Below are 11696 nucleotides of genomic sequence, written 5' to 3'. Positions count from 1 at the left end.
TTGTGAACTGTGAAGGCTGGAGCAGTGGAGCAACGAAGCTGGGCTGGGTAGTGCAGATTGAGCAACTGGCGGTGGCGACAAGATGGGTCTTCAGTTTGGGTATGCGACAACTGATGGCGGCGTGGGTACTGGGTAGCAAGATGGGTCTCTCTCGCGTGGGCGTGGGCATGGGTGGCGGCGTCACGGCGTGGGTAGCAAGATGGGTCTCTCACTTTCTTTGTCTCGCCTCTCCCTTTCGTTTCTTTTATTTTTTTCCTTCGTTTTTGGCGTTTCCGTTTGGTTTTGGAGTCTTACTAACTACTAGGTTTTCTTCTTCTTTTTTTAATTTTTTACATATATTTTTTTAAAGGTTTTCATGGGCTCTTGAAAACTCTTGGACTAGCCGGTTGGGATAGGGATGGTTAAGGTGAGGGGAGCTTGAGCTAAAAACCAAGGGGGTCCGAGCTAAAAACCAAGGGGGCCCCAAGCCTTTTTTTTTTTTTGAAAATTTTAAATACTATTTTTTTTTTTGGGCCCGGGCCCCCTTAGGCCCCACCTGGGTTCGTCCCTGATTAGTTTTAATTTAAATCTACCACGAAAAATATTTTTTTTTTCATCAATAACAGTCTGTAACAACTTACTATTTAGGATTTGTTGTGAAAATGTTGTGAATATAATATATTTTTTTTTCTTGTTTTTCGTTTGATAAAAAAATATTAATTTATTTATTAGCTAATATTTGGGCTTAATTAAATTAAAATTTGAGGCCTTTTTTTCTACTTGAGGCCTTAAGCGACTACATTGATTGCGTTTAGTGTAGGGCCCCAGCACTGAGTATAATGATAGTATAATAATACAATGTAAGTTGTAACAAAGCATGCATGCAAATACACTACACATAAACAAGCTATGGATTGGAGTCTTTGGACGGTTGGGCCTATGTTTTACCGTTCTCTATTAAACTATTGTTGGGTTGTGGGAGGCCAACTTAAATTTAATTGCAAGATTGCTGAAGTGTTCCGGTGGAGAAGGCTTGGTGAAGATATTAGCCAATTGATCATGGAAGGAAAATGAATGCGACTCCAAGAAATGTGGTGATGAACGAAGTGACAATCAATTTAAGTATTGTTGTTACGTCCATGAAAAGCATCATTGTATGCAATTTATATTGCACTCTAATTGTCATGGTAGATAGGCATGCTATAAGAGATAAGTCATAACTCATAAGAGCATAAGACACATATTACATAAATCACCATAGCTACGAAAGTTACGATAAAAAAATGCGAATGACATCAACATAGTGACAAGATTGTGGAGCTGTCATGAATTGACTAACAATGTGCATTGCATTGAAGACGTTTAGTTGTGTGATAGTGAAATACACTAGTACAAGTAGAACAAGCAAAACTCAGACCCATTCAGATTGAGGTTTATAAAAATATATATGGACTCAAGCATATCACAAATTTGTAAGAAAAATTTGAGAAAAATTTAAAATTTAGTAGTGGTCCTTGATCAACGACTCTAAGGCATGCGACACCGGCATCTCTGTTGAAGAAGAAAGGAAGTTTGATCTACTGAAAATATTATTGTGATTGACAAGGAGAGAGCAAACTGAGATTCTTATGGCAATTAAAAGAAAATTTTAATTTTGTTGTTAAAGTAAAGGGGTAAATTTCGGATTTTAAGAGAAAGTTAAGGGTAATTTAGTGATAATGTGTAAAATACCTAACGGTCTTATCTAAAACATACTAAACTTCTTTATTGCGTTTATGCAAGACGCTTTTCCCAAAAAAATGCATTTCCATTGTTTGGGTAAATTTTATTTTGTTAAAACTAAAAATTTATTATTAAAAATACTGTAAATAAAGATAAAAGTTAATTGAAATAGTATAATAGGACCCATAAATAGTATTAAAAAGTACAATGAGGTCATGAATAGTAGTAAAAATAAACTAAATAGTAAAATAATTTTCATTTTTTAAGTGGAATCCAAACGGAGGCTAACTTGCCAAATGCTAAAAGAAGTTAAAATCAATCGGTGCACCTACCCCTCTTTCAAATGGGATCTTAATAATTTTTTTAATTGAAATTTATTTGGAAATAAAAATCTAGAGAATTTAAATTCGATTTGATATTAATTATATTTCCTTCATATAATTTTTTTTTTTTTTTGATAAGTACAATAGTGGAGAAGAAATTTGAATCTTTGATATCTTCGTTGGAAATACTAAAAAGTCTTAGTTGAGTTACAAAAATTTTGACATGTTTACTTTATTTTAGATCATATGTGTCATACTTGTAAATACAATTTTTTTTATGAAAATAATAAGATCAATAATTTATTTATTTATTTAAAAAGATGAGGGATTAGTGATGTTGAATAGTCATGGTTATAACTTATAAGTGAAATGAGATGGCGGATCGATAATTATCAGTTTTAGTATTTTGTTAATCATCTACCATATAAAAATATAAGAAAAGTTATAATCAATCATTTGAAAAGTCAAAGTTAAGCCTGTGGATTAGTGTACATAAGTCTCACAGATTGAAAGAAAGTTGCAAAATTTTTTAACCATTAAATAACGACTTTAAAATCACGTTCTCAGTTATAAAAACTGTAAGCGTGTAACAAATTGGGTGTATAACTTTTTTCCTTCCAGAAAATTACATTCCTAGCTTTATATATATATATATATATATATATATATATATTGTTTTAAGAAACTTCATCCCTAGCTTAATATGTTCTCCACTATGCATCCTTTTCTACATGGTACATATATTTTAATAAATGAAAGGGCAAAAAAGAAGACAAAGAAAATCATCTGAAATTTGACCCTATCTTATTAACAAGAAAAATCTATGATCAGCTCGATAAAACTGGTGGCATTTGACTTGTACAAAAAAGCTGGTGTACAAAAATATGCACAAATGGAGTCAGTGTCACAGACCAAGTCCATGACAGTAACACTAAGTCACTAACAGCAGCGGCTTCCCAGAAAGCCTCGAATCTATCTGACTGTCTCCCAATAAGGAAACTTAGCCAACAAGAAAAGAAACCTCAGATGGTTCGCATAATATATCACTCACCGTCTCTCTCTCTCTCTCTCTCGCTCTCTCTATGTTCTGTAGAGCTGAGGAGGCCTCGCATGGCTATGTTCGATTAGCTCGCTCTCATCTCACTAAGCTAAAATTTCATCAACCAAGAAAGACCCTTTTTTTTTTTTTTTTTATTATTTTTTTTTATTTTTTTTATAGAACTTTTATACCAGTAATTGTTGTGCCTATTCTCTCCAATACCTCATGCTCCTCTGCTTCCCTCCCTATCTTTTCAATCCAAGCAAACCCCATTTCTTACTTCGTCTTTGATATCCAAAAACCCAACATTCAAGCTCCTCATCAAAGAATTCAAACTGTGTAAACTTTGATCACTCTTCAATTCACTCCTTCCAAAAGAAATCAACATCTTGTATAATCACTAGCTTCACAGAATCCGGATAATTCGGACCAAATTCTAACCCTTTGAAGCTTAAAACCTTCATTTCAATCTTTCCTGTTGTTGTTGTATTTGTTCTTTGAATTCTTGTTCTGGGGCTTGATCATATTCTTTTTTTGTTCCCTCAATTTGCTGCAATGAGTTTCATGAAGCCCTCCGCATTGTACATGTTTCTTACCACCTACGTTTCGTTCCGGTGGATGCCTTGCCAGAGTTGGGGGTTTCTCCGGTGGCCGGGGCTTGATGGGTTCTTGAGGCTTTTGGTGGTTGTGCTTTTATGGTCTATGTTTTCAGAGATTCGGTACATTACCTCAAATTCCATGCACCCAACTCTTCGTGAACATGATCGGGTGATCATCGAAAAGGTAAAGGTTTCTACTTTTTTTATTTTGCTTCTGAGTTCATTTACTCTAATGACTATTACAATGTTTTTAGAGGTGTCTTGGTTCAACGTGAATGGAAGTAAATTGCTATGAGCCTTGAGCTATGAGCCTTATAGCTCAAGTGAATGGAAAAAAATTATGGTTTGCATTGTCTTGTAGAATATTTATTTATGCGGAGTGGCTAGAAAGATCATAGTTTTAGAATCTTGAGAATGAATTTGCAAATTTATATCTCAATGTTGTAGCTTAATTTCCGTTTAACCATCACATGAAGGTAGCAGTAATGAGGCTAACTTTCCCATTTTAGGAATTCAAGAAATAATTACTTCATTTGTCTAACTGGTAATGTTCAATGAATAAAATGAAAACGAAGAATATTTTAGAGGTGAGTTGAAAAATGTTGAGGATTAGGGTTAAGAGAGAAGAAAGAGAGAGAGAGAGACAGACAGAGAGACAGAGTTGAAAAAGAAGATTTAGGAATTAATCAATCAGTGCTTCACCTTAGCACATATTTATATTAGAGTGATATGCCAAGATAACAAGAATACCCCTATGCTAATATAAATAACAAGCTAATTTAAAAATATCAACAGTAACTCTAACAATTAGAATGTTGTTATGTTGAATTCACTAATTGTTCTTTGTGCATTTTCATTCAAAAATCGTCATTTGCATGCTTCTTTCTGTGTAAGGGAATATCTAATCCTTTATTAGACACACTAGGCTACTTGCAAATCTTGATTGATGTTGAATCAATATTTTGTATTTCCTTGCTATGCTTCCTTTTCGTAGGCAGTCTCTACGAATGCAGCACTGCTTTTGTGATTAATATGATCTGCACCGTCATCATAGTCATATAGCACCATTATCTATATAGCCACTAGCATCTTGGAAGCAAGATGGATGTCTCACTGACAAACTAGTGGAAAATTAACCATAACTACTTGATGTACTTGTCCTCTGCAAGATTGTGGTGATCAGCACATAGTTCATCATCAGTATTAGGTTATTCATCTTTGTAGGGCCATATTGAAATCTAAACTTCCTTCTTTGACAATTTTAGTTTACTTCACCAAACTTGAAGGACAGCACGCTTTCTTGGTTATTTGATTTAACCTTTGTTGCCCTTGTCTGGTGTTCCTCACCAGATTCAGTTGAGGACTACCCCGGGTTCAGTTGGATACCTTGACTTTTAGCACGTTAATATGTTTTTGTCCTATCTGGAAATTTTCTTTTAGGTCCAACTTTTACAGTGACTGGAAGTGGATATAGACAGATTACCTAAGCAAGCTCAAATTAGAGTACCTGGAAATTTTGAGGTCATATTGTTTCAGTTACTTTTAAAGGTTCTCACTAGTTGCTTCAGGGTATACTGCAAGTCTAGTGCCCCAAAGGAGCTAAGGTTCTTCTTTATTTTTTATTGATACCTGGTCTACCTAGATATATTCAAGCTGCTATTGAATTATCTGAAATGCTGGTTGAAAAAACAGGGAAAAACTTGTAATGAGTCCATAAATTTTATTAATGACAGGCTTGCTTGCCCTGCAATCTAGATGGAACCACTTTCTTGAGTACAAATGGGGCCACCTTATAGGACTTTATGATCATTCTCTAATGTCCTCACGGAAAATCCCAGTAGCCTGTTGGACAAAAGTTTGAACTCTCTGGATATTTCTGCATTTGATATGAAAAAATGAATTTTGTGTTGCTTCACTTCTGAAATCACCTTTGAGATGCATTACACATAGGCTGTAGATTGAAGTCAACAAGATCTGGATGCTATCAGACTTTGTTTTTGGCGTTGCTTTATCTGCATCTTAATTTGAAGGACTGAGAAATTTGCTAAAATTTTCTGTAATCAATGCCTAATTCTGTGATTATCATACACCTTACCTTTCTTTATTGGAAGTGAATAACCAATAGTGTGAACTGAATGAATTTGAGGTAGCTAGTTACTAGACATTTTCCCATGTGAGCAATCACCCTAACATGCAAGGAATTTCCTCTCTTATTGGTGGGTGGAATAAAATTCTTGTAGCTAAAACTCTGACCCTCAGATTGCCAATTATTTAGTTACTTATCCCTAAAGCAGCCATGAAAGTATTCCCCAAAAAATTGAACTTTTGCTTCTTACTTGTCAGCTTGCTCTAAATGCAGCTTCAGGGGAACTTCGTTTATATGATTTTTTGGTGTGTAGCAATGTATATCTTTTTCTTTATTAGCTCTTTATCTTTTTCTTTATTAGCTCTTTGAAAGCACTATTTGTGGAAAGTGTGGTCAATAAATGAAGCTGTTTCCGAGTCCATCTATTAGACTAGAAGGTTCAGCTCCAATTTCAAGAAAAATAAAAACAAAACCAAGATGAAAATGAAATAGTTGTATCTATGTATAGTTTTAATGTTCATGTCATAGACAAATAGAGGCAGACCATATGATATCTCTGTGTCTGTTAAATTGCAGAATGAGGATAAGATTATCATCATATGTGGGATATAGAGAATCTCAGTCTTTAAATGGATCTTTTAATTTGATCTATGTACTTTGCATGTCAGTGCATGTATCCAAAAATCGCTTAATGGGGTTAGTCTTTATAAGAACACAAATGTGGGTTGGTGTTCTTAAGGAGATTCAAGTGGAGTATTGATGTGGAAAGATGGAAATTTAGGAATTGTACGGCCTTGAGGTTTTGGGTAGGGTTTGGAATTAAGAGGCAATTGATGTTTGATGTGAGCTGGTGCTAGGTTGAAGACTAGGGTTAGAGTTTAGTACTCTTGGAGTTTTGGTTATGTTATTGATTTAGAGAAATATGGATGCTTGTAAGGATTTACGCATGCGATTGATGTGATACATGTACTTGAAGCTTATCTAACTCACTCTCGTATATCTACTTGTAACTAACCAACCTTAACATGTGCAACTCTTGTAATCTCATCCAATTGAGCTCCAAGCTGCCACCTCAGGGTTGAATCACGTGCATGGGAGTGAGAGAATGCTGCCACAGAGATTTGGGAACAATTTGCCAACGAAGTGGCAATCAGCACTTTAAGCTGTTAGGGAAGTGCCGTTTGGGCTCCTTGGAGTGCCAATCATCCTTTAAATTCTCCAATTCTGCTTCTGTTTGACTTACAATCAAGGACCTAAAAAGTCTGGTCAATTAGGATAAGAGATTTGCAAATTTTGTAATAGTTCTCTATGGTGTAGTCTGGTAACTTATAGTAGGAGATTAAAATTTTGTATAGCTCTGTTTTCTTTGCTATTGCCTTTTGATTTAGGAGTGTCTAAGTCAAGCAGTTGATGGTTTTGTTATATGAATCCAAAGGATGAGATTATCATAATACATGGATACAGGACATCTTTCACAGCCTTTAAATGGATCATTGGGTTTGTTCTATGTACTTTGCATGTTAGTTCATGCGGTAGTTTGGTCACTTAGTGTAGGAGATTACAAAATATGTAATAGCTCTCTTTGGGGTGGTCTGGTCAATTATAGTAAGATACTGAAGAATCTGTAATATCTTTCTTTTCTTTGCTATTAGTTTGGGAATTCGTCTATCATCATGTGTGCTATATCCCAAAATGACTAATCAAGTTACAATTAAGGTTCCTTGCAATCGTTTATAAAGTCCAAATTTACTTTGTACATATCTAATGTGGGGCTCAACATGTGACCATGCAACACACGCTCATACATGATATAATAACCAAATGCAAAGTTATGGCAGCTGATTTTAGATTCATGTTAGTGATCAACAGGAAAATTTAAGGGCCGACAACATATGAATTAGAAACACCACTTTGTGCTAGGATAGAAGCAAAATTTCAAAGTTTCACAGAATCACATGCCTATTCAATTGATATATAAAACAATATTCATTCTTCTTTAAGGAGCATTAGAATATTGGCCTATTCCCATATCTTGTGCTCTGAATTTTGAAATTCTGTTCAAAAATTGGCGTCAACAAAGCAGATTTTTTTTTTTGGGGGGGGGTGGGGGGGTGGTGGTGGGGGAACCTAGCACTCTTTCACTATATTTTATGATCATGAAGAATAGAAATGATTATATGGGTGATTATTTTCAGTTTTTTCCATCACTATAATTGTTCTTCACTTCTAACTTTGACCACCGTTATGGTCACTTGATAACATCTTCAGGCCTCATATTACATTAGAAGTCCTGCTGTACATGATATTGTGACATTCCAAGATCCAACACAGGTTTGTAAATATGGTACAATAATTTTTACATAACTCCTGCTTTCTGGTTATTTTTAGGTAAACCTCTGTTACTTTCTTGGTTTCTGTAGCAACTTGGTGACAAGGAGGAAATTGTTTTCATAAAGAGAATTGTTGCAAAAGCAGGAGATTTAGTTCAGGTAGAACAGCTTCATAGACCCCTCTTCATGTATATTATGCCTGAATTATTGCAAAAGCAAGTCATTCCATGTTTATCCTTAAGTAGTTATGTGTTAATCAAGGTTTGGTTAGTTAGTTAATCCTGGGAATGGCTTTGGTCACTCTTTGCACTTTGAGACGTCGATCATTGCTGACTGGACAATTAGATGGTCATTATATCATGTATATCTTTTATTTATAATTCAATATTTTGAATTGATCCAAAGGAAGCAACACTTATGTCTGGGTTTATAATACCTTGCAGGTCAATGGTGGATGTCTCTATGTCAATGGAATTGCTCAAAATGAAGATTTCATAGCAGAGCGCCCAAGATATGAATCATATTTAACTGTATGCTCCCTATCTATTATTACTGTGTTTCCATTTTACTTACAGTCTTTCCAGCATTTTGCCATGTGGGCAGGCCCAAGGGAGTAGCTAATTATCAATAATGAGGGCTAAGTAGCTGATTAAAAGAAAATTTAGTAATACTATAATGTATTTTTTTTTTTTTTTTTACATTAATACAGATAGTTAATGAAATTACCTGGATAGTCTTTTTCTGGAAAAATAAAGATAATGTAGATTATGAGTAATTTTTTTTGTTTAAAATAAATCTATATATATATATATATATTTTTTTTTTGTATATATGTTGATTATATGGTTGTCTCAAATAAAAAATCTAACACAATGTCAAATAAATCAGCTAGTAAAGTGTTTTGTCATCAAAGATTGAAACCTGCCTACACTAGGGAAGGGGATTTTAAGGGAATGGGGAGGACCACCTCTTTTATGTAGCCTAGGTCAATGGACAAGAAAAAAGAAAAAGAAAATATTTTGCAGCTGTAATGCAAATATATGATATGACTATGGTGCCTCCTTATGGTGGAATGCATGTATAAAGGGCATCTAAAGGAGTTTTCAAAAGGGTTGGGGAGCCTGTAGGTCTGTGCATGAACCAATCATGGTCTTGAACAGCATTATGGGAATGGAACTTCTGGGGCAAATGATTTCCCACAATAATAGCCAATAGCCAATGAAGCTACAGGCAATGTGTGCGCTGTGTCATTAGATAAGGTAAACAAGGTGAGAATGACACAGCCTTGCTGGAAACCATGTTGACATCTGCTTATTTGGGTTCTTCATGGGCTTCAGATGGTTCAAATTATGTTTGGCCCTGTAGCGTTCTTATCTTCACTTGGGCCTGCAATCCACATCATTTACTTCATACCTAACTTACCTATTTTTGGTTTTGCAGTATGTGCCTAAAGGTCATGTTTATGTCTTGGGTGACAACAGAAACAAGAGTTATGACTCCCATGATTGGTTAGTTTACAAGTGCCATCCTTCAATTTATTTTCCTTTTATTGGCAGTGTGTTTGGGGGTTTGGGTATGGTAGGTGTAGGTGCTGATATTTCATAGGATGTATTGGAGCATTCTGGTTTGAACTACCTTTAGAGAGAGGGACATTTCACCTCAGCTCTCAAAAGGACAGTGTCCTTTTCCATGGGAGTTCCTCTTGGATGCTGATTTGGAAGCACTACACTCCCTTTTTCCCCCTTCCTTATTCTATTTGGACATATTGATTTGAACTTTACAGTTCATTCCTTTTTAATTTTTTAATCCATTCAAGTAATTGATGAACAGGGGGCCCCTTCCGGTCAAAAACATTGTTGGAAGATATGTCATGTGTTGTTACAGACCTTCAGAGAGTTGATGATGGAAAACAGTCTGCAGCCATTTAAACTCTAACAAGCTTTGGCAGATTAGATGAGGACATTGTTAGAAGTCTGTGTGCTTTTACATTGATGGAGTTGCTGCTTATTTGCCTCCAGCGGCTAATTTTATGGTTCTGGAATTGTTCACTAAAAACTTGCATGATTTTAAACTGCTGAATGTGGATGCGCTTTACCCTTGAATAATGTACAAAAAATGGGGTTTAAAAAAAACACTTCTTTGAACACATCAACCAGATACATGACACAGAAAAATTACCAAGCTCTTTTTTGTATATGCAAAATTTCTTTAGTTGTGGTAGTTTATTTAAATTGTTTTGTTGTGGTTCGGTTTGAGGGTACTATTTGTGCTCTCCTGTTTGTGTCTTTGGCCTCTGTGTTACATACACCAAATATCTGGATTGGTGAGGCTTCTAGTTGTTGGGATCGTTACAAAATTTAGCAACTTGGAAAGTTGACAAGCTAACCAACTGGATAGTTTTAACGTGTATGAAGTACTGCTGGAATATTGTACATTGGCCATTGGTGTCATCTCATCGGTTAGGTGCATAAGCATTCTCCTACTTTTTGATGGGTTAAGGCCACAATTGTCTGGATTCTTCTATCTAGGTGACATGAAATATCGAAAAAGACATGCACCTACCTCTGCAGTCCTTTAACTCTCCCACTACCAAGCCTGCTTAAATCTAAAAAGGACTTCGGTAAAGCATAGCTAAAATGCATACAAAAATCTTGAATAGTGTAAGTTGAACTTGATTAATTAGCTTTTCCTTTTGTTGTGTGTTTAACAAACGGAGATAAGTCTAAGAATTGGACTATTTCTTGAACATGCCACGTTATATAATAATCTTTATACCTTTAAATTTGTAATATATAATCTTAACAGTGAACCAGTAAGCGTTAAAGAATAAAAACCAATAATATAGATTTTCTGAACGGTGCTTAACCGTGTGGACACAATTTCTCATCAAGTATGTCATCACTTAGTAATAATCTTGCATTAGGCATCAATGGGACTGACCTGTTTAATCATTCGGTATAATATAAAATTGATTTGAGCAATTTAATTCCTGCCAACCTTTTGTAGGTTACCTAAAGTTGTGAGATCTTTGGTTAACGGAAGGGGAAGAACTATCTCCCATGTGACCACTAGTTAAAAAACAACAAATACATATTATAAAATCATATTATACAATAAAAATTATTAGACTCTAGAAATCTTGGTTTTGTCAAGTATCTATCTAATCTATATGACAAGTAGACCTTTATTAGAAGAATTAATAAATTACATAATTCTTCTATAGTTTGGAACGGAATTTTTATTGGGAAAATATTGCTTATAGGCAAGTATTTTAGGACTATATTGTATGTGTGATGTTATTTGCGAGAATGAGGAAAGAAAAATATTTCAACATAACATAAAAACGCGGAAATAAAAGTAGGATGAGAAAAGTACAGCGTTATATGGCATTTTCAATGCCGACTTAAAGTACAGTGAAATTCTTTTTTTTTTTTTTTTTTTTTTAAGTTGTTGTTTTCTCACTATGCAGTGCTAAATATCTTAAGATATTATTACACACAGAATTTGAGCATTCCTTATATCATTGAAGTTCTCAAAGAATATGGGCATCAAAGAGAAAACAAAAACACATTCTAAGCTAAATTTTTTGATTGTCCTGAACCTGTCTGTGTTCATAAC

General features: G+C 34.7%; 1 protein-coding gene across 1 annotated transcript; it reads left to right on the top strand.

Annotated features, from left to right (window-relative positions):
- Window positions 1-2918: 2918 nt before the first annotated feature.
- LOC115962213 (chloroplast processing peptidase-like) lies at window positions 2919-10309 on the top strand. Its single transcript, XM_031081111.1, has 6 exons — window positions 2919-3846; window positions 8017-8079; window positions 8169-8237; window positions 8522-8608; window positions 9519-9586; window positions 9909-10309. The coding sequence occupies exons 1-6, from the start codon at window positions 3619-3621 to the stop codon at window positions 9976-9978; spliced, it is 585 nt and encodes a 194-aa protein (XP_030936971.1). The 5' UTR covers window positions 2919-3618; the 3' UTR covers window positions 9979-10309.
- Window positions 10310-11696: the final 1387 nt, after the last annotated feature.

This window comes from Quercus lobata, chromosome 9 (genome assembly GCF_001633185.2).
Source record: "Quercus lobata isolate SW786 chromosome 9, ValleyOak3.0 Primary Assembly, whole genome shotgun sequence".
NCBI lineage: Eukaryota > Viridiplantae > Streptophyta > Magnoliopsida > Fagales > Fagaceae > Quercus > Quercus lobata.
The sequence above is the reverse complement of the archived record's forward strand: the minus strand, read 5'-3'. Positions and strand labels throughout refer to the sequence as shown.

Coding starts and splice junctions, on each gene's coding strand:
- LOC115962213 (XM_031081111.1), top strand. CDS start 3,619: ATGAGTTTCATGAAGCCCTCCGCATTGTACATGTTTCTTACCACCTAC. Junction 8,238..8,521: donor AAGCAGGAGATTTAGTTCAG/GTAGAACAGCTT, acceptor AATACCTTGCAG/GTCAATGGTGGATGTCTCTA. Junction 9,587..9,908: donor AGTTATGACTCCCATGATTG/GTTAGTTTACAA, acceptor ATTGATGAACAG/GGGGCCCCTTCCGGTCAAAA.